The sequence below is a fragment of the Coregonus clupeaformis genome, chromosome 29 (genome assembly GCF_020615455.1).
Source record: "Coregonus clupeaformis isolate EN_2021a chromosome 29, ASM2061545v1, whole genome shotgun sequence".
In the NCBI taxonomy this organism is placed as follows: Eukaryota; Metazoa; Chordata; class Actinopteri; order Salmoniformes; family Salmonidae; genus Coregonus; species Coregonus clupeaformis.
In genome coordinates, this window is record NC_059220.1 from 36,947,692 (window position 1) to 36,969,424 (window position 21,733).

Consider the following 21,733-nt stretch of genomic DNA (forward strand, 5'->3'; position numbering starts at 1 on the left):
GAGAGATTGTGTGAAAGGATTAGAGAGGCTTGACGGGGTTGTGGTTTGGAAAGGGGAGGGAAGTGGTGTCTAGGGCTCTATTTCACTTTCTTAGAGGAACAGGACTGAAGAGAATTTAATGTAGGTAGGCCGTGACTGGCCTCACACTCCAGTACATTATTTGGCGGTGTATGTACTTAAAAAGTTGGATGCAATTGGCCAACCCAGTCTCAAAAAAGAAGAAGAAAGAGGGGGGGGGGGGGACCAATAGTACTGTTTGTCCATTTTGACACGCCGTAGCCAGTATACGTTTACAAAAAAAAATCTGAATCAATCTAAAGTAACTCAAGAAATCTGCAAAAAAACGTGTCGTTTTTTACACCTAACTAAGATGTGTGGTGCAGCATTTCTCAATGAATGACAAAGACTATTGAAGCGGCTCTCCTATTGACCAATCACCGACGAAGGGGCGTAGACTTCGGCTTGTGCCGGAACAGCCGAAAAAAACCTTACCGAAAACGAACAAAAACGTCACAAAATGTCGTCATAATATATGCAGGAACTCTTCCGAACTGTTTCGGCTGGGAAGCCGCTAGAGCAGGGTTATTCAACTCTACGAGGTCCGGAGGCTGCTGGTTTTCTGTTCTACCTGATAATTAATTGCACCCACCTAGTGTGCCAGGTCTAAATCAGTCCCTGATTAGAGGGGACCAATGAAAACAAGCAGTGGAACTGGCTTCGAGGTCCAGAGTTGAGTTTGAGGGCACTAGAGCATCAGATCAAAATAATGGTCGTCAGTAGTTACCACAGCCACAAAGTCATAAACCCCGCCCATTTCTTAAATGTATCTTCTTAAAATCTGATTTGAACCTAACCTTAACAACACTGCTAACCTTAAATTAAGAAAAACAAGCATTTTTTTATTTGTTACGATATGGCCAATTTTGACTTTGTCAGTGGTAACTAGTGGAAACCCAGTATAATGGATAATCTGTGGATCCTCGCTGTCAGGAATCCTTGGGACGTCCCTTTAAATGGTTAACGTTAGGGCACAGATAGAACAATGAGAGGTTTAGTTATAAAAAATCTTTGGTTAGGGTTTAGTGTAGAGCCGTCCCAAGGATCTCAGATTGCACTAACCAAAATATGTGGCACTAGCCAGCTACTTCCGCTTTCTTGTCGCGCCCCCTCCGCAGTTTCGTGGGGCTGACCCTGCATTCACGCTTGAAACCAACCGCCTCCCTACCGACACTTGTCAATCCAGTTTATTTGCTAGCCAAATTAACGCTCTAGACTCGTCGTAGCTGCTGCCTGGAGGAGTGCTGTCCACAGCCACTGGCCATGGAGCAAAGAAGCGGGTTTTCATTGATGAAGTATGGGACGGCAGCGTCCCTCGCAATGGTTCTGCTGGCGTACTGGTTCCGATCTCCAGGGGAGTCAGGACTGGATGACAGGCTGGACACGGTGCTGTCCTCCCTGCTGCGGGCTGAAAGCAAAGTGGGGATGAACAACGCCAGACCCAGGGTGGCGATAGGTGAGAATACTATATGACGAGTTAGCCTAGCATCAGTTAGCTAGCTAACGTTAGCTAACCTTACTTTGATGCGCAGAGAGGAGTGTCATTCCTACAAACCGGTGCCTTTTGGATAGTATATCATTTTTTTTTTTTTTTGTCTTCTATCAGCGAAAGGACGTTTGACTTTCAGAAAAACATATTAGTCAAACTCAGGCACTTAACATTTGTTGGTACATTTTCCAAATTTAGGTGCTTAATCCTAACAGGGTGGAGGAACCTAACAGGTGTAAATTAGCCATAGCTCTGTGAGTAAGCAAGATTGAGCTAGCATATTGGTGAACACTTGAACAGGATTTTAACTTCTATCAAATATATTTATAAATTTGGTAAATTTTCTCTATAATTTAGCCTAACAGGATGGAAATGTATGAGTGAGAAATAGACTAACAACATGAAACATTGAAAAATAGATACATCTGAGTGTTTATATTTATTGAACTTTGATCCGTTTTCCCAACAAAGAAATTACGACACTGAATGTGGTGTCATTGTGAAAGGGGTTGTTTTTTAAAAGGAGAACTACAACAAGGTAACAGAATTGAAAGTGATATCAGTGACACAGAAAATCTTAAAATAAATACAGTAATCATTTTTTAAAAACGTATTACAGAGAGAATTTAACTAGGACTATAAAATAATGAATTGTAAATATTTTATAGCTTATATTTCTCGTGGAAGTTGAAGAATAACACCAGGGGACATGGCAAAAACGCCTACATCTACTGAAAAAAAGTGTTACAAATTAGGGGTGTGATGTTTTAACGAGTTTGGGATGGTTAATTTTGAGAAAAAATCCCCAACCGATAACCTTTATTTTATTTGCCACAGATATAAAGTGTTCCACACGTCATGGTCGTTAACAGTTGGAAAAAATGGCAGAAAGTGAGACAGGGAAGCGACAGCAGCGTAGTCCTCTATGGAAATACTTTGAGAAGTTAAATGAGAAGCTGATGAAATGCAAACTTTGCAAGGTGGAATTGAGCTGCAGTACAGGTGCAATGGTCAAAGGGAGACCCAACCCGTTGCTGGCTGCAGTGTGTTAAGGGACAGGGTGATACAATTATAGCGCTGATTACAGAAATGATTGCAGTTGATATGCAGCCAATGGTAGAGGATGTCGGCTTCAATGCCCTAATGGCATATCTAGAACCAGACTAAAAGATGCTTTGTCGAAAAACCGTGAAGGCCCTGATGAAGAAATTGTACAATGATTGCTCTGCAAGTACAAAGCGCAAGCTCTCAAACACCATATGTGGCATTAACAGATTGTTGGATGTCTATGAACACGCTGTCATACATCACTGCAACGAGCCATCACATTGATGAGAAGTGGGACATGAAGTCCCATGTACTGACAACTGAGACCATGGAGGAGAGACACAACAGAGAACCTAAAACTGCATTAATACCATTGTTACTGAGTGGGTGGGGGACAGCAGTAAGGTGAGCGCCATCTGGTAGGTTGTCAGGACTGCGGAAGATTGAACTGCATTGCCTCCTAGTGGTCATATGCAGGACCATATCTGAATTGTGAATCGCCTCATTTTATGATAAAATTAAATTAAAACGTTTAAATTATAACAAAATGGCAGTTTAGACTTGTATGATAATTTATTTATTTTTTTGTCACATCCCAATTCAAAATGCGTAAAATTCCCTTTCAAGATCGATATATTTTTGTCTTTTTAAGGTAAAGGACACCTGCCCTTATATTGAAAGCCTTTTGGAAACCACATTCTACAAAATTTTACACTAAATAAGAAGTGATATTTCCTGGGGACAGAAAAGGCACCGCATACTAGGAATGACCCAGGTGGTTTTTGCCTTTTTATGGGGTTCTGGATTGGCATGTAAACCATCCGGCCAAGCAAGCACCACCAGCTTTTTATGAAACCATTTAACCATATTTACAATTGTGGTTGATGTATCTTGCTAGCTAGCTAGCTAATGAGCCAATAAATCAATGCAAATGACTTAGTCTGGTTATTTATGCTGTAATGCACAATTAATTGGTATATAAAAAAAAAAAATAAAAAAATATATATACAGCCTGAAACTAATGCCTGCAAAATCGTGTAAATGTTCCTTACAAGCCAGAATGTTGAATTAAATTGCATTAAAAAAATGACAAAATACCTACAGGAAAGTATTGTTTACTCAACTTTTTAGAGAGTCATTAGATGCATGGTTTGGTTTTGCACAGGGGTGAAGTTAGTTTTATATTGGATATTCGGTTATTTCATCAATAGCTATTGAACCAAGCATGCCAAGACAATTAAAATGGTATATTCTGAATCAGGGGAGGTTGGAGAACAATCCACACCTTTTTTTGTGTGCATTATATTTTTGTTTTGGGAGGATTTCAATCTTGAATCTACAATTCAAAAAATTGTGTGGATTGTTTTCCCATCATCCCCTGATTCTGGATATACAATTTTTCATTGTCATGCAATGCTTGGTTCAATAGCTATTGATGAAATAACCGAATATGCAATATAAAACTAAACTTTCCTTGGTACCGAACCATATACAGTGGGGGAAAAAAATATTTAGTCAGCCACCAATTGTGCAAGTTCTCCCACTTAAAAAGATGAGAGGCCTGTAATTTTCATCATAGGTACACGTCAACTATGACAGACAAAATGAGGAAATAAAATCCAGAAAATCACATTGTAGGATTTTTAATGAATTTATTTGCAAATTATGGTGGAAAATAAGTATTTGGTCACCTACAAACAAGCAAGATTTCTGGCTCTCACAGACCTGTAACTTCTTCTTTAAGAGGCTCCTCTGTCCTCCACTCGTTACCTGTAATAATGGCACCTCTTTGAACTTGTTATCAGTATAAAAGACACCTGTCCACAACCTCAAACAGTCACACTCCAAACTCCACTATGGCCAAGACCAAACAGCTGTCAAAGGACACCAGAAACAAAATTGTAGACCTGAACCAGGCTGGGAAGACTGAATCTGCAATAGGTAAGCAGCTTGGTTTGAAGAAATCAACTGTGGGAGCAATTATTAGGAAATGGAAGACATACAAGACCACTGATAATCTCCCTCGATCTGGGTCTCCAAGCAAGATCTCACCCTGTGGGGTCAAAATTATCACAAGAACGGTGAGCCAAAATCCCAGAACCACACGGGGGGACCTAGTGAATGACCTGCAGAGAGCTGGGACCAAAGTAACAAAGCCTACCATCAGTAACACACTACGCCGCCAGGGACTCAAATCCTGCAGTGCCAGACGTGTCCCCCTGCTTAAGCCAGTACATGTCCAGGCCCGTCTGAAGTTTGCTAGAGTGCATTTGGATGATCCAGAAGAGGATTGGGAGAATGTCATATGGTCAGATGAAACCAAATAGAACTTTTTGGTAAAAACTCAACTCGTCGTGTTTGGAGGACAAAGAATGCTGAGTTGCATCCAAAGAACACCATACCTACTGTGAAGCATGGGGGTGGAAACATCATGCTTTGGGGCTGTTTTTTCTGCAAAGGGACCAGGACGACTGATCCGTGTAAAGGAAAGAATGAATGGGGCCATGTATCGTGAGATTTTGAGTGAAAACCTCCTTCCATCAGCAAGGGCATTGAAGATGAAACGTGGCTGGGTCTTTCAGCATGACAATGATCCCAAACACACCGCCCGGGAAACGAAGGAGTGGCTTCATAAGAAGCATTTCAAGGTCCTGGAGTGGCCTAGCCAGTCTCCAGATCTCAACCCCATAGAAAATCTTTGGAGGGAGTTGAAAGTCCGTGTTGCCCAGCGACAGCCCCAAAACATCACTGCTCTAGAGGAGATCTGCATGGAGGAATGGGCCAAAATACCAGCAACCGTGTGTGAAAACCTTGTGAAGACTTACAGAAAACGTTTGACCTGTGTCATTGCCAACAAAGGGTATATAACAAAGTATTGAGAAACTTTTGTTATTGACCAAATACTTATTTTCCACCATAATTTGCAAATAAATTCATTAAAAATCCTACAATGTGATTTTCTGGAAAAAAATTCTCATTTTGTCTGTCATAGTTGATGTGTACCTATGATGAAAATTACAGGCCTCTCATCTTTTTAAGTGGGAGAACTTGCACAATTGGTGGCTGACTAAATACTTTTTTCCCCCACTGTATATATGTGGCGTGCATTTGAGGGTTGCTGTCAGGTTGAAGGAGTTTCTCCTTTTCCGAGCTCTTTGGTGGACATTTAGATTTTCTTGAAGGAGCTTTTTGAGCAGGGCCTTTCTTTTTCCACATGGAATGTTTTTATATGGCAGCCATTTCTGGCGTGTCATGTAGGGATTGACGGCTCTACCCCAGGGTCTCATCCTCTGGTAGTGCGGTTCATGTTTGGAGTTCATGCCTGGCAACACCGAAGTAAGGTTACGTCCTAATACAGTTTGCCCCTAAGGTTATGCCTATGTCTTACAGGTCTCTGGCTTTCGAGCTTTTCCTTTCTCACCTCCTCCGTTTGCTTCCAGTGAACAACGGCGGTTGCATGGCCTGTGTCCGGTGCGCGCTTTACGCACAAATATGGATAGGAAGAAGGATATCTGCGTTTGTGACCAGCTTTTTGTCTGTTTTGCTAATCCAGTTCTGGGTAGGGTGCTTTCTAAGCGGCGTCTTTCTCATTGGATTGTGGAGGCTATCTCCCTGGCGTTTGACAGTATAGGACAAGGGTTGACTAGCGGTGTGCATGCTTACTCTACTAGGGGTGTGGTGACTTCTTGGGCATTGTTCAGGGGCATGACGATTGGTGATATCTGTGCTGAAGCGAGTTGGGGTTCCCCACATACCTTTTGAAGTTTGAATGTGACCCCTCCCAGTGTGGCTCATAGTGTTCTTATGGCTGGGTCCGGGAGTGGGTGTTAGGCAGCGCGCAGATGGCACATTTATCTGGGTTACCACAGTTTCCCTGTGGGTTTGAGCCTTGGGCTGCTGTGGTTCGTCGATGAGGCGGCGCGAATGCGCATTATCAAGTCACGGCAGGTGCCTTGTTGTTTTGGACTTGCGGTTCCTTGTATGGGTTCTGGCATTTCAGACTCCTCAGGTCACTGTGACCCTTTTTGGAAATGGTAGGGTCTATGGAATTGGGCCGCCATGGTCGACGTTAGGCATCGTTTTGTCCGGTTTACCACAGTTTCCCTGTCGGTTTGAGCCTTGGGCTGCCTTGATGTGCGGAAGCGCGCAGAATGTGCAGTTATCAGAGCTACCACAGTTCCTTGTGGGTTTGAGCCTTGCGCTGCCGTGATTCATCGACTGGTCATAATAATAATAATAATTGATATGATTGATATGATTGATATAGTGCTTTTCTACCAACTGAGCTACTCAAAGCACTTTACATACAGTGCATTCAGAAAGTATTCAGACCATTGACTTTTTCCACATTTTGTTTACGTTACAGCCTTATTCTAAAATGGATTAAAGTGTTTTCTTTCCTCATTAATCTACACACAATACCCCATAATGACAAAGCAAAAACAGGCTTTTACAAATTTTAGGCAAATAATTTTTGTACAAACATTTTTATATCACATTTACATAAGTATTCAGACCCTTTACTCAGTACTTTGTTGAAGCACCTTTGGCAGCGATGACAGCCTCAAGTCTTCTAGGGGATGACGCTACAAGCTTGGCACACCTGTATTTGGGGAGTTTCTCCCGTTCTCCTCTGCAGATTCTCTCAAGCTCTGTCAGGTTGGATGGGGAGCATCGCTGCACAGCTATTTTCAGGTCTCTCCAGAGATGTTTGATCAGGTTCAAGTCTGGGCTCTGGCTGGGCCACCCAAGGACATTCAGAGACTTGTCTCGAAGCCACTCCTGCGTTGTCTTGGCTGTGTGCTTAGGGTTGTTGTCCTGTTGGAAGGTGAACCTTTTGCCCCAGTCGGAGGTCCTGAGCGCTCTGGAGCACGTTTTCATCAGGATCTCTCTGTACTTTGCTCTGTTCATCTTTCCCTCGATCTTGACCAGTCTCCCAGTCCCTGCCACTGAAAAACATCCCCACAGCATGATGCTGCCACCACCATGCTTCACCGACCACCAGACGTGACGCTTGGCATTCAGGCCAAAGAGTTCAATCTTGGTTTCATCAGACCAGAGAATCTTATTTCTCATGGTCTGAGAGTCCTTTTGGTGCCTTTTGGCAAACTCCAAGCGGGCTGTCATGTGCCTTTTCCTGAGGAGTGGCTTCCGTCTGGCCACTCTACCATAAAGGCCTGATTGAACTCTGGAGCTCTGTCAGAGTGACCATCGGGTTCTTGGTCACCTCCCTGACCAAGGCCCTTCTCCCCCGATTGCACAGTTTGGCCGGCAGCCAGCTCTAGGAAGAATCTTGGTGGTTCCAAACTTCTTCCATTTAAGAATGATGGAGGCCAAGGTGTTCTTGGGTACCTTCAATGCTATATAATTTTTGGTACCCTTCCCCAGATCAGTGTCTCGACACAATCCTGTCTCGGAGCTCTACGGACAATTCCTTCGACCTCAAGGCTTGGTTTTTGCTCTGTCATGTACTGTCAACTGTGGGACCTTTATATAGACAAACGTGTGCCTTTCCAAATCATGTCCAATCAATTGAATTTACCACAGGTGGACTCCAATCAAGTTGTAGAAACATCTCAAGGATGATCAATGAAAACAGGATACACCTGAGCTCAATTTCTAGTCTCATAGCAAACGGTCTGAATACTTATGTAAATGAGGTATTTCAGTTTTTATTTTTAATACATTTGCAAAAATGTCTAAACCTGTTTTTGCATTGTCATTATGAGGTATTGTGTGTAGATTTTAACGTAACAAAATGTGGAAAAAGGGAAGGGGTCTGAATACTTTCCAAATGCACTGTAGTATGGGGAAACTCACCTCATCCACCACCAATGTGTAGCACCCTCCTGGGTGATGCATGACAACCATTTTTGTGCCAGAACACTCACCACATATCAGCTATCAGGTGGAGAGGCGAGGAGTGATTTATGCCAATTAGGAAGGAGGGGGATGTAACCTCTTTTCGGAGCCCTCTGAGCCGGCTTGGGGCATGATTGTATGTCCCCATAGTATGTTATAGCAAGTGACCGACTGAAAGGGAACATACAGTTATGAATATAACCAATGTTCCCTGAAGGAAGGAATGAGGGCCGTTAGGGGATTTGGGCTCGCTGAAGAGCAGTACTGAATTGAGGAAATGGATGCGAGCCCCGGTATTATAGCCAGGAAGGCGGGGCTTCCTAGGGCGGGCTCGGCATCTATTGGCCCGTTGGCCGTGATTTCCGTTTGCTTCAGGTGAATTGGATTGGTCGTTGACTTCCCATAGTATGTTATACCTCGTTCCCTACTTCAGGGAACAGTAGTTATATTCATAACAGTACATTTGCATTCATCATAAATATTCATAGTTTATATTTCCGCCTATTGTATCTGTGTGTTTACAGGTCTATATTACCAAAATGCTTTAAGATATCCTAATGCTGTTTGTTTGTGTATGTAGGGCATACAATTGACTACTCGTATTAAAAAATGTTGCAATATCAGAGCTTGCAGTATTTGGTTAAATGAGCTTATGTGGCCCACCCCCCCCCTCCAGTCAGGTCGCAAGGCATTATTCTGCAATGTTTGAGTTAAGGGTGTTTGTCACAATATCTATACATTTAACCACTTTGCGTTCAAATATTTTTACAGAATCATCCATATTATGTATGGGAGACCTTCGAGATATGGACTTTTGAAAAAAATATATACCTTGGGTAGGGGTATCTAAACATTTTGGGGGATTTGCCACTAGTCTATTAGGCCTAGCTAGTTTTCCATTAACCAGTGGTGAGCAGCTATCTGCATGGACTCTTTATTTGTGGACAACAAGCATGTGAAATCTAATTTAGGCCTAAAATCTGCTTTAGGCAACATTTTATTTATTCACACGCACACACACACACAGAACCCTGAGGTATTTGGAGACCATTAAAGGCATTCAGTCTTTGTAACTGTCACATTAGTTTTACCAGTTTTTCTGGTACATTCTACCCCCTAAAGCCACAGTTATCTACCAACATACCTTATCTACCAACATACCGACCCACCCAGTCTACTCTGCAGACACATTGCCGGAATGGGTAAAGGTTTTGGAGATTTGGACAAGAGTCTTGTATAATTAATTGTCAGGTTTTTTTAGATTTGTATTTGTCACTTGGATATTGTGGGTTACTGTGTGTAAATAAAGCCGGGAAAAGTCTGATTTTATGTGTTCATTTCAGGCTGTAAGGCAACAAAAGGTGAACATTTTGAAACGGGTGGTGACTTTCTGTACCCACTATGTGTTTTAATCAAATCAACTATATTCACTGAGCTTGTCTGATGCTTTAAGCACACTGTTTATTAAATAATTAAGACACAAATAACTAGAGGGAGTCCGACCAGCAATTTATTTGATTGTGCCGGGCTCAGACTTGCTGCGCTGTGTACAAAAATAAATAATAATGACAGTAACTGTGTGACTAGCACCCGTTGTCTCCTTCTCCTCCCTGCTGCAGCGACCGCCACAGATCATCAAAGTTTATCGCGCTGTCGGTGTTGTTGAAGCTGAAACATAATTACAACAATTTCTGACTGAAAAGTTCTGTTACCGAAATCCCTCATTTGTTTAGGAAAAACTTTCCATATTCCCTCAACCCTTTGCTCTCTTTACGTGACACATGTATGCATCGCGTGCACATGACCAAAGACCTATTCGCACCGGACTAGTATTACTAGAGAACGTTGGTTATGTAATTATTACTCCAGAATATCCGTTATTCCAGAAGACGATTCAGACGGGATTAGTTTTTTCCAAACTGCCCCATGTAATGCGTTTTGTTTTTTTATATATAAATTGACAGTTATGACAAGCCTGGAGATTTTTATTCTAGGCGTGAAGATAGTATTTCAACATGTCCAGGTGATAGGGCCACACTGATAACTCGAGTTTGGTTCCCAAGTTTCTAAACCATCTTTTGTATAGTGTTGCGATAACATTTGAATTGAGGAAGTGTGATCATAATCATTAGGATATTTTAGCGATCCGCAGTATGTCCTAAATGCCTCCTAGCCTTCAGATGTGAGCTAAACAGTGCAATTGTACTTGATGTGTTTTAAGACTATAGATGAGAAAGTTAACTTATAATTTCCAAACTTTTAGGTCAGCTGTAAACTGTTTTGCGATCTATCAACAGCAAGGGTAGCATTAAATAGGCTAAATAGTTTTTACTGATGCATTTGGCTAAATTCAATTAAGACGCAAAAACATATGAACAAAAGCATTCACTATGACAGTTGATAGGCTACATGTAGGCCATTCATATATATCTTATGCGCAGCACTTAGTTCAATTTATCGAATCAGTTATTGTTTTTTTGCGCAAACCGCGAGCAACACCTGTGAAACTTAGAAATGTCTCTCAAAACACAGGGATGTCGATTCGCACTGGACTAGTAGTATTATCAGAGGACATTGGAGTTCGCCAAAAAACAGTAGGTTATTCTGGCTGGAATTGTTACTCCCCTGCCATGTAAAAAAATACTGACGTGGCAGATTCAGACAGGACTAAAATTACAGATTACAATATAATTTTCTGACCGTTTGGAACAATGAAACAACACTAAATAAATGTTAAGCGTACCAGAGTCTGTTGAAACAGACTCTGGACTCAGTCGCATTCATTCGTGAATGCATTTTCAGAAATGGGACAGTTTATTTATTGTTTAAACTAATTATTCAAGGCTCGCTTTATTTTATTTTAAAATTAAAATGCTTGATTGCATTTAAAATCAGGAATGACTCATATGCTGTGTGATGACATGAATGATTGATACAGTAGCCTATATAAGTATTGAAATATAGGCCTAAGTAAATTACAATATTAAGACTAAACAGGATGCCCTCTTAGGCCTACAGCTCAATGTTGGTTATACAAGGCTGCTATACTAAGCCTACTAATGATAATGACATTACTTATGAATAATAATAATAATAATAATAATAAGGAGATGAAGAAAAAGGAGCGTTATTATTATAAATATAATTTTTAGGACAATTTGGAACAGTGTAAACAACACTAAATAAATTATAAATAATACCAGAGGCTGTTCTAACACAAAAAAGTGTAATGACTTTATTACAGCAAAGCAAAGATATTAAAAACAGTCACATTTGTGACATTGTTTACTTGATGTGGTTGCATGAGGCTTGGTGCTCATGGAATCTGTAGGCTATTAAAAACAAACACTCAAACGGGCAACAGAAGCAGGATCTGTCTTATTTCTGTAGATATTGATGATTTCTAAAGCCAGGCACATTTAACAGTTAGGCTATTGATTATATACTTATTAAGTTGGGGTTACCGCTCTCCTCACTTTTCTTAGGCAGTAAGGCAAGGGCTGTTTTCTCGTCTCCTCATTCTGCTGCTGCCTCTGCCGCATTGTTCTCAACACCAATATGCTGGTTAACTTTGCTATTATGCACATAGCAACATGGTCTAGGAAAAGGTGCCAATTCAACAGTGCACTGATGTGTTTCTGAACCGTGGACAGCGCCCACTATCCAACGCAGGAGAAAGCGCATTTGTTATAAAATAATATTATTTTTATTAGTGTTGCACCATTGTTCTTGTGTAATATAACCATATACAGTGGGGGAAAAAAGTAGTTAGTCAGCCACCAATTGTGCAAGTTCTCCCACTTAAAAAGATGAGGCCTGCAATTTTCATCATAGGTACACGTCAACTATGACAGACAAAATGAGAAGAAAAAAATCCAGAAAATCACATTGTAGGATTTTTTATGCATTTATTTGCAAATTATGGTGGAAAATAAGTATTTGGTCAATAACAAAAGTTTCTCAATACTTTGTTGTATACCCTTTGTTGGCAATGACACAGGTCAAACGTTTTCTGTAAGTCTTCACAAGGTTTTCACACACTGTTGCTGGTATTTTGGCCCATTCCTCCATGCATATCTCCTCTAGAGCAGTGATGTTTTGGGGCTGTCGCTGGGCAACACTGACTTTCAACTCCCTCCAAAGATTTTCTATGGGGTTGAGATCTGGAGACTGGCTAGGCCACTCCAGGACCTTGAAATGCTTCTTACGAAGCCACTCCTTCGTTGCCCGGGCAGTGTGTTTGGGATCATTGTCATGCTGAAAGACCCAGCCACGTTTCATCTTCAATGCCCTTGCTGATGGAAGGAGGTTTTCACTCAAAATCTCACGATACATGGCCCCATTCATTCTTTCCTTTACACGGATCAGTCGTCCTGGTCCCTTTGCAGAAAAACAGCCCCAAAGCATGATGTTTCCACCCCCATGCTTCACAGTAGGTATGGTGTTCTTTGGATGCAACTCAGCATTCTTTGTCCTCCAAACACGACAAGTTGAGTTTTTACCAAAAAGTTCTATTTTGGTTTCATCTGACCATATGACATTCTCTTCTGGATCATCCAAATGCACTCTAGCAAACTTCAGACAGGCCTGGACATGTACTGGCTTAAGCAGGGGGACACGTCTTGCACTGCAGGATTTGAGTCCCTGGCGGCGTAGTGTGTTACTGATGGTAGGCTTTGTTACTTTGGTCCCAGCTCTCTGCAGGTCATTCACTAGGTCCCCCCGTGTGGTTCTGGGATTTTTGCTCACCGTTCTTGTGATCATTTTGACCCCACGGGGTGAGATCTTGCGTGGAGCCCCAGATCGAGGGAGATTATCAGTGGTCTTGTATGTCTTCCATTTTCTAATAATTGCTCCCACAGTTGATTTCTTCAAACCAAGCTGCTTACCTATTGCAGATTCAGTCTTCCCAGCCTGGTGCAGGTCTACAATTTTGTTTCTGGTGTCCTTTGACAGCTCTTTGGTCTTGGCCATAGTGGAGTTTGGAGTGTGACTGTTTGAGATTGTGGACAGGTGTCTTTTATACTGATAACAAGTTCAAACAGGTGCCATTAATACAGGTAATGAGTGGAGGACAGAGGAGCCTCTTAAAGAAGAAGTTACAGGTCTGTGAGAGCCAGAAATCTTGCTTGTTTGTAGGTGACCAAATACTTATTTTCCACCATAATTTGCAAATAAATTCATAAAAAATCCTACAATGTGATTTTCTGGAGAAAAAAATTCTCAATTTGTCTGTCATAGTTGACGTGTACCTATGATGAAAATTACAGGCCTCTCATCTTTTTAAGTGGGAGAACTTGCACAATTGGTGGCTGACTAAATACTTTTTCCCCCCACTGTACAATTTCAGTAGCACATGTCTTAGACTGATGGACTGTGCCATCCCCACAGCCTCCACAATGGATCAGTCCACTCAGACAGGTGCAATATATTTTTTTGGGTGCTACTGCTCGACTAAAGACATTTCGGTCGACCAACAGCCTATCGACCAAACAATCGACCAGTCAACTAAATGGGGTCAGCCCTAATATCTTTCCTAATCTCTTCCACTGTTGTGTCAACATAATGTTCCTCTTTACTGCTAACAAAGCAGCATTTCTCTGTTCTAGATAGTGGGCTACTTTAGCCTGGGTGTCGGCCTGTTTGTCTGTTTCTGCTCTCTTCCCAACTCCTTATGGAATTGTCAGGCAAAACAGTTTGGCTCAACAGTGACAATGGAGTAGGCAAAAGAACAAACGGATCTGGGACCAGGCTAGGGCTACTTAGCTCAAGCATAAAACCTCTGGAACCAATACTGATAACGTGCTGTCCATAGTTCAATCAAGATCGAGCAGGGCAGGTGTGGCTAACCCCAATTCCCCTACTGGAGAGCTACTTGGGTTAGGAGGCTTTTGTTCCAGCCCTGCTTTAACATACCCAGTAGCTCTCCAGGAGGAGGGTTGGTCACCCCCCCAGATAGGCCTAGCGTATAAAAGGTTGTCGTCAGTGATGAGGTCAGGAGAGCTGAAGATGGTGACATTTATAATGTGCGTGTGTCAGTGAAGTCACTAGTTAGTCATGTCCTTATGAGTGACTTTGCTGTCATCTGATTGTGTTTTGACACATGTCTAAATGGATTTTGCATGCACTTTGATTTATGGTGGCATATTTACGAAGTACAGAGTACTGTAGTATCTTCTTTTGAAGCGCAGTCCCCTCTGCCACCTAGTACATCTGTCAGAGTACTGGGAGTGTTGCCTCCCTCCCTCTGCATGACTGTTGGGGCAGGCAGGGAAGTGGAAGTAATGGGGGGGGTGTTGACATATTGAGCTCACTGCAGGGATTGGTGGCTGTTGTGCTGGGGGCATCAAAATTATGTTCCCTCCCAACTACTTCTCGCTCTCTCTCTGATTCAGGTGTTGTGTTAAATACTGTTCTCACTTTTTCTCTCTTTCTCCAGGTTTAGGGGGTTGTGTTGACGTCATCGTGGATGGGGTGACGTTGCTGAATAAGATCGGCCTGCCGCCCACAGGCCAGCCTCTCCACCATGACTACATAGAGAACGCTGATCAGCTGGCACAGAGCTTCGCTTACTTCTTTGCCCCGGGAGCCGCCTCAGAGTAAGTGGCCAAGCCCCTGTGTGTGTGTGTGTGTGTGTGTGTGTGTGTGTGTGTGTGTGTGTGTTTTGACATTTTCTAGTGCATGGTGTTAAACTAGTGCATGGTGTTAAACAGGACAAAGTTAGCGATCCTTTACAAAGGCATTCGGTTTCACACACACACTTGAGTTCCTTAGAGACCAGATCAATATACACAACAGAAATATTTTAGTAAATAAATGATGGTTAATAAGTGATAAGCAGTAATGGGTAGTCACTACCAACATGGGACTCTTATTGATGGTTTTATGGTGTTGGAGACAATGGAATGTTCTCAATGTTTTGGCAATTGAATGTTCTCAATATTTGGGTTTGGAATTTCAATTAAAAAGTTATAAAATAATTTAAAGGTCATATTTCGAAATGCATTTAATGAAGAAAAAAAATGTTTGGAAACCAAACTCGAAAACCGTGATACATTTTTTTAAAACCGAACCGACCTTAAAAAGCACTAATCGCTCAGCACTAACACACACACCCGTCAAAAGTTTTCCTGGGCTTGGTTGTTTAACACTTTATAAGCTGTGAAGCTTCTACCTTCTAACCCTCCCTCCTTTTTCTGGTACCCCTTTCATCCTCCCCCTCTCCTCTCAGGCGGTTTGTGATGAACGACACCCTATTCAGTCAGCTGGTCGAGGCATCTCGTGAGTTGCCCGGCAACCGCTGGGTCATAGGTGGCAACGCCCCGGTGATGGCTGGTCGCATGGCAACCGAGGGCTGCGATGTGTTGCTAGGGGGGAGCTTCAGCCCCGACTTCGCTGACGTACTGTCCCAGCACATCACAGGTACACACACACACACACACACACACACCGAACACCTCCCTCCTTGATGCCGTCCCCCACCTCCTCTCTGTCTCTCCAGTTGCAGGTAATGTTGTGGAGGAGCCAGATATTCATCTGATCCTGGAGTACCCATCAGGAGCCACCTGGGGCCAGTACACCGCCCGCAGGGCCAACAGGTGTGTGTTGTTAATACTAGAGGATGTGAGATGAACAGAGTTAGATTATTCATTATTATCTTTTTCATGATATCCAATTGGTAATTAGTGTTGTCCCATCGCTGCAACTCCCCTACGGAGTCGGGAGATGCGAAGGTCGAGAGCCATGCGTCTTCCGAAAACGACCCTGCCAAGCCGCACTGCTTCTTGACACACTGCTCGCTTAACCTGGAAGTCAGCCGCACCAATGTGTCGGAGAAAACACAGTCCAGCTGGCGACCGAAGTCAGCTTGCAGGCGCCCGGCCTGCCACAAGGAGTCGCTAGAGCGCGATGGGACAAGGAAATCCCGGCCGGCCAAACCATCCCCTAACCCAGACGACACTGGGCCAATTGTGCGCCGCCTCATGGGTCTCCCAGTCACGGCCGGCTGTGACACAGCGTTGGATCGAACCAGGGTCTGTAGTGACGCCTCAAGCACTTTGATGCAGTGCCTTAGACCGCTGCGCCACTCGGGAGACCCCCATTCATTATTATTATTGCCTTAGTCTACAAAGGCCTGTGACCCCGTGATGTGGTAGCATATCAGGACCTTAACTCTGTGTGAACCTGTGATGTAGTCCATTATAACCCTTGCCCTGTGTCACTAACCTGTGTGTGTGTCCAGGTACATAGTCCACAGTGATGACCATAATCCATACCTGGCGTCGCTCCAGGACTTTGAGGTGAAGCTGCAGGACTTCCACCCTGACCTGCTGGTGGTGGGCGGGCTCCAGATGATGGACAGCTTCCCCTTCCAACAGGGTGAGACGATACTCCGCCACACTGTTTGCCAGCATGTTCCCCAATTGGGAGGTGTTTTCAGAGCAGAGCTGGCTCCCATTGAATGACAGACTGTTGCTATTATAGCGGTCTGTGTTACTGTGAGGGAGAGAGTAGCGGAGGGATGGAGAGTGGAGGGAAGGAGAGGAGAGCGGAGGGGAAGGCAGGGTTGGTTGCCATTGACGTGCAGACTGTTGGTATTAAAGTGGATTAACCCTGCCTGCCTCTATGCAATAGCTCTGTTGCCTCAGTCACACAGGCCACTGGAACTCAGCCGGCATAGGAAGCACATATAGGGAGTGTGAGTGTATATAGGGAGGGAGTATGTGTGTGGGGGTGTATCCAATGCTATGTTTTCTTTGGCCAGTAACATGCCTTTGTGCTGTCAGACTGGTTTGACTACTTTGGATAAATTCTCTCCCCCTCTAACCCCATCTCTCTCTCTCTCTCTCTCTCCAGGTGAGCGGGAAGCCCTGCTCTCTCGGCTGGGCAGTCTCCTCTCCTCCTCCTCCCCTCGTACGGGCGTCCATTTTGAGATGGCCAGCTTCGTGGATGAGGGTCTAATGGGGGACCTGCTGCGTCTGGTCCTGCCCCACGCCGACTCTCTGGGGATGAACGAGCAGGAGCTGCCCAACCTGCTCAGCCTTCTGAGGGGCTCCAACATCACCGTGCTCTCCGACCCCAACCCCCGCGTCGCTACCGTCCTCGACCAGATGAGGGCGCTCTACCGCCTGGTCAACCAGCGCTACCGCGACGCTAATGAGGATAGCGACGTGGGCGCTTACGCCACTAGTGCCAAGGGCAGGCTGCTGACTCGGCTCCACGTACACACCCTGGCATTCCAGGCCATGATCGTGACGCGCGGCTCCCAGTGGAAGAACACCATGTCTGCCGTGGCCAAGGCCTCGCTCACCGCCAACCGCCACGTGTGCGGCTCGCCGGACATCGACCCCAGCAAGGCGCGCCTCATCATGGACGAGTCATTCTCGGTGAGTAATCAGGAGGGGAGCCAGCGGATCCCTCTAGAGGAGACAAGGCCCGTCAGCTGCTGGGACGAGGATGACTATGAGATCTGTGTGGCACCCGTCCTGGTGTGCACCGAGGTTTACCAGACGGCCGGGGGAGGGGACAACATCTCCGCCGCAGGACTGGTGCTGCAGATCTGAGCCATTGTTAGCGACGAACGGCTAACTCTGACGAAGCATTAGCTTAACAGGGGCGGCCAACTCTGCTCCTGGGGGGGAGGTGGTGGGTGTGCACTCTTTTGCTCCAGCCCTACACTAACACACAGAATTCAACTAGACAAGATCCTCATGAGCATATGATAGGTAGGTCCGGAGCAAAAGCCAGCACACCCAGTAGCTCTCCACTATGATTGTTGGCCCCCTAGGATTCACAGCTAGGCTAACGCGGCAAAGGGTAACACAGAGAGCCGTGATAGCTGGCTAGCTGTCTGGAGCGCCACAGACTCCTTGAATAAATTCCACATCTGTTTTCAGTCAGTCAGCCGGACAGAGACACATACAACTCTTCCCATAACATGTGAAGACTTTTAGCATTCTGGTTTTAGGTGTGTTGATTTTTCATTGTTTCATGTTTGTTGTGTTGCCAGTGCAATGAATACGCGGGGTCCAGTGTGTCTGTGGCAGGGCCAATCCTGCTCCTCTTCCCCCTCTCCTGAGCTCATTTCTCTCCTGTCCTCTCTGAGCAGTATGACCCACCTGACACACTCACACACACTCCAGACCTCTATACTTCATCTCAGACAGACCACGTCAAGACACGTAGCTCGTTCCCTCATTCCATCAGAAGATTGAACACATCTAATAATACCACTCATAAACCCCCTGGGACATACAGTATTTCCTCAACCAGAAACAAAAAGAAAAAAAATTGATTGGACACATTCAAATATGTCCCTCCCCGTTCTGTTCTGTTTAGTTCCTAGTTAATACACCCCTGGTGTGTGGTTTCCTCAACCAGGTGTGTTTTCCTCCGACAGGTGTGTGTGTGTGTGTGTGTGTGTGTGTGTGTGTGTGTGTGTGTGTGTGTGTGTGTCAGGTGCAAAGGTCCAGACACAGATCACACAGATCACATATCCACTATCCTCCCTGTAGTCTCTTGCATAGATCTGTATCTGTCTAGTTGGAGCTGTTGTCATAGTTATTCATTCAATCTCACTCCATTCCATTCTCTCCCAGGATATCTACACAAACACCCAACATTCCATCAGTTCCACTATTTCAGACATTCTATCCCCGTGTTCTAATGTTTGATTTATATTTTTCTCAAGGGAAAGCTTTAGTTTGATATTGACTGTTTTCTTGTTTCATGGGAACCAGATTTAATGCTGGAGGCATATGAGACTTATCTCGTATGTCAAGGTCTGCGTTAATAATAATAATAATAATATAATGTCTGCGTTCATACAGGCAGCCCAATTAGGGTATTTTTTCACTAATTGGTCAACGATCTGCTCATTGGCCAATAATTGGACAAATATCAGAATTGGGCTTCCTGTGGAAACACAGCCTATGTAATTAGTAAAAAATGGGATGTAACGTTTAAGCGTATTGTTGCGTGATGCTAAACTCAGTCTGGCCTGTACACATAATCCGCTGTAATGTTGTCGACTTCGCTCTGATTCCTATTTAATAATTGACAACAGCGAGTGTTTCTCTGTTATGTCTGTAATGTGAAACTATTTGACCCTTTACATGAGCATTTATTCTTCCCATAACCTCCTCATTCTGCATCCTATCATATCATTGCATCACACACAGAAACACAGTAGGCGCTCAAGTTGTTTGAATGATTCCTGCATGGGCCACATATACAGTACACTGAATGTGTTAACTGTAAGGCGCTTTGGCTAAAAGTGACTGCAAAATAATATTGTTAATTATAATAAATTAGACACGTTTGTCATTCAGATTGACTTTTCTCTGCAGAATGGACCGTGATCTCATCTGCTGTGAAGGGAGACTGGGTGCATCCCAACAGTCTGTGGCTTTCTCGCCTTGTTTCCTTTATTTAATTAGCACTGAACTGCACATATCTCAAATCTTCATATGAGTGCAGATGAGAGGAAGCCACTGTGTACTACTGAGATGAAGATGAAGCTTGTATGCTTGACAGGGTTTCTCCACTGCCCTCTAAATAAATGCCGCCTTTAGAGACCTAACACCATGCCACTTCAAGCCCCGAGTCCACCCCTCTGAGTGACTGATCTGCAAGCTTGTGTGCGTTCCTGCCTGTCTGCACCTGCTTGTCCAGACACCCATGTTATGAGTGAGTGTGCATGCTTGCAGAACATACTTGTGTGAATGTGTGTGTTGCACTGGCCATCTGACATTGTTGTCTCAGGGACTAGCTGAGATGGGCTGTTCAGATGTGACATTTCTGTAGGCTCTGGGAGACATTATACACTACATGGCCATAAGTATGTGGACACCCCTTCAAATTAGTGGATTTGGCTATTTCAGCCACACCCGTTACTGACAGGTGTATAAAATCAAACACACAACCAAGCAATCTACATAAACAAACATTGGCAGTAGAATGGCCTTACTGAAGATCTGTGACTTTCAACGTGGCACCGTCATAGGATGCCACCTTTCCAACAAGTCAGTTCGTCAAATTTCTGCCCTGCTAGACCTGCCCCGGTCAACTGTAAGTGCTGTTATTGTGAAGTGGAAACGTCTAGGAGCAACAACGCAAAGTAGTAGGCCACACAAGCTCACAGAACGGGACCGCTGAGTGCTGAAGCACATAAAAATGGTCTGTCCTCTGTTGCAACACTCACTACCGAGTTCCAATCTGCCTCTGGAAGCAACGCCAGCACAAGAACGGTTCGTCGGGAGCTTCATGAAATGGGTTTCCATGGCCGAGCAGCCATACACAAGCCTAAGATCACCATGCACAATGCCAAGCGTCGGCTGGAGTGGTGTAAAGCTTACCGCCATTGGACTCTGGAGCAGTGGCAAACATGTTCTCTGGAGTGATGAACCACGCTTCACCATCTGGCCTGCACAGAGCCCTGACCTCAACCCCATCTAACACCTTTGGGATGAATTGGAACGCAGACTGCGAGCCAGGCAGTCCCCTCAGCAATGTTCCAACATCTAGTGGAAAGCCTTCCCAGAAGAGTGGAGGCTGTTTATAGCAGCAAAGGGGGAACAAACTCCATATGAATGCCCATGATTTTGGAATGAGATGTTCAACGAGCATATACTATGTCCACATACCTTTGGCCATGTAGTGTACTTCCAGATGGCTTGGAGGATATGGTTGGGTGGGGGTATCAAAGTACATGGAAGGAAGGCTGGCTCATAGCCACGTGGATTGGTTTATTCTCAGTGACTTGGGAGAAATAAAGAAACACACATTCCATCTTCTGGTGTCTATCCTGTCTCTTATTTACAGAAAGTCATTTTCATCTCATTCAACCCATGTCTGAATCTGACCCACAATGAGGACACACTCCAAGCCTCCAAAGTGTAGACCCTTCAAACTCCTCTGGACCTCGAAACCAGTTCCTCTGCATTTCTCCATTGTTGCCCTCTAATCAGGGTCTGATTTAGGTGGGTGCAATTAATTATCGGGTATAACAGAAAACCAGCAGGCTCCGGACCTCGTAGGGTAAGAGTTGAATACCCCTGGTGCAGACCCTTTTTTAATTGGTGTGCTCATCAAAGATACTGGGCCATTGTTGAATGGGATTTTTATAGATTCATGAACTTAGTAGGCAAAACAACCCTTGCTTACCTTAACTTTTTCAAATGCAATTTTCTTGTCTGCTTGTTTAGTCAATTACAAAACAACATTTAAGAAAATGTCTAAAGATGACTTTTCAACATCACTACTTAGAAAACCGTAATA

General features: G+C 44.1%; 1 protein-coding gene across 1 annotated transcript; it reads left to right on the forward strand.

Moving 5' to 3' along the window:
- Positions 1-956: 956 nt before the first annotated feature.
- LOC121545077 (ADP-dependent glucokinase) lies at positions 957-19,784 on the forward strand. The gene is made up of 6 exons (XM_041855446.2): positions 957-1,513; positions 14,895-15,054; positions 15,687-15,877; positions 15,957-16,053; positions 16,698-16,834; positions 17,312-19,784. Exons 1-6 carry the CDS (start codon positions 1,321-1,323, stop codon positions 18,016-18,018), a joined length of 1,485 nt encoding a protein of 494 aa, XP_041711380.1. The 5' UTR covers positions 957-1,320; the 3' UTR covers positions 18,019-19,784.
- Positions 19,785-21,733: the final 1,949 nt, after the last annotated feature.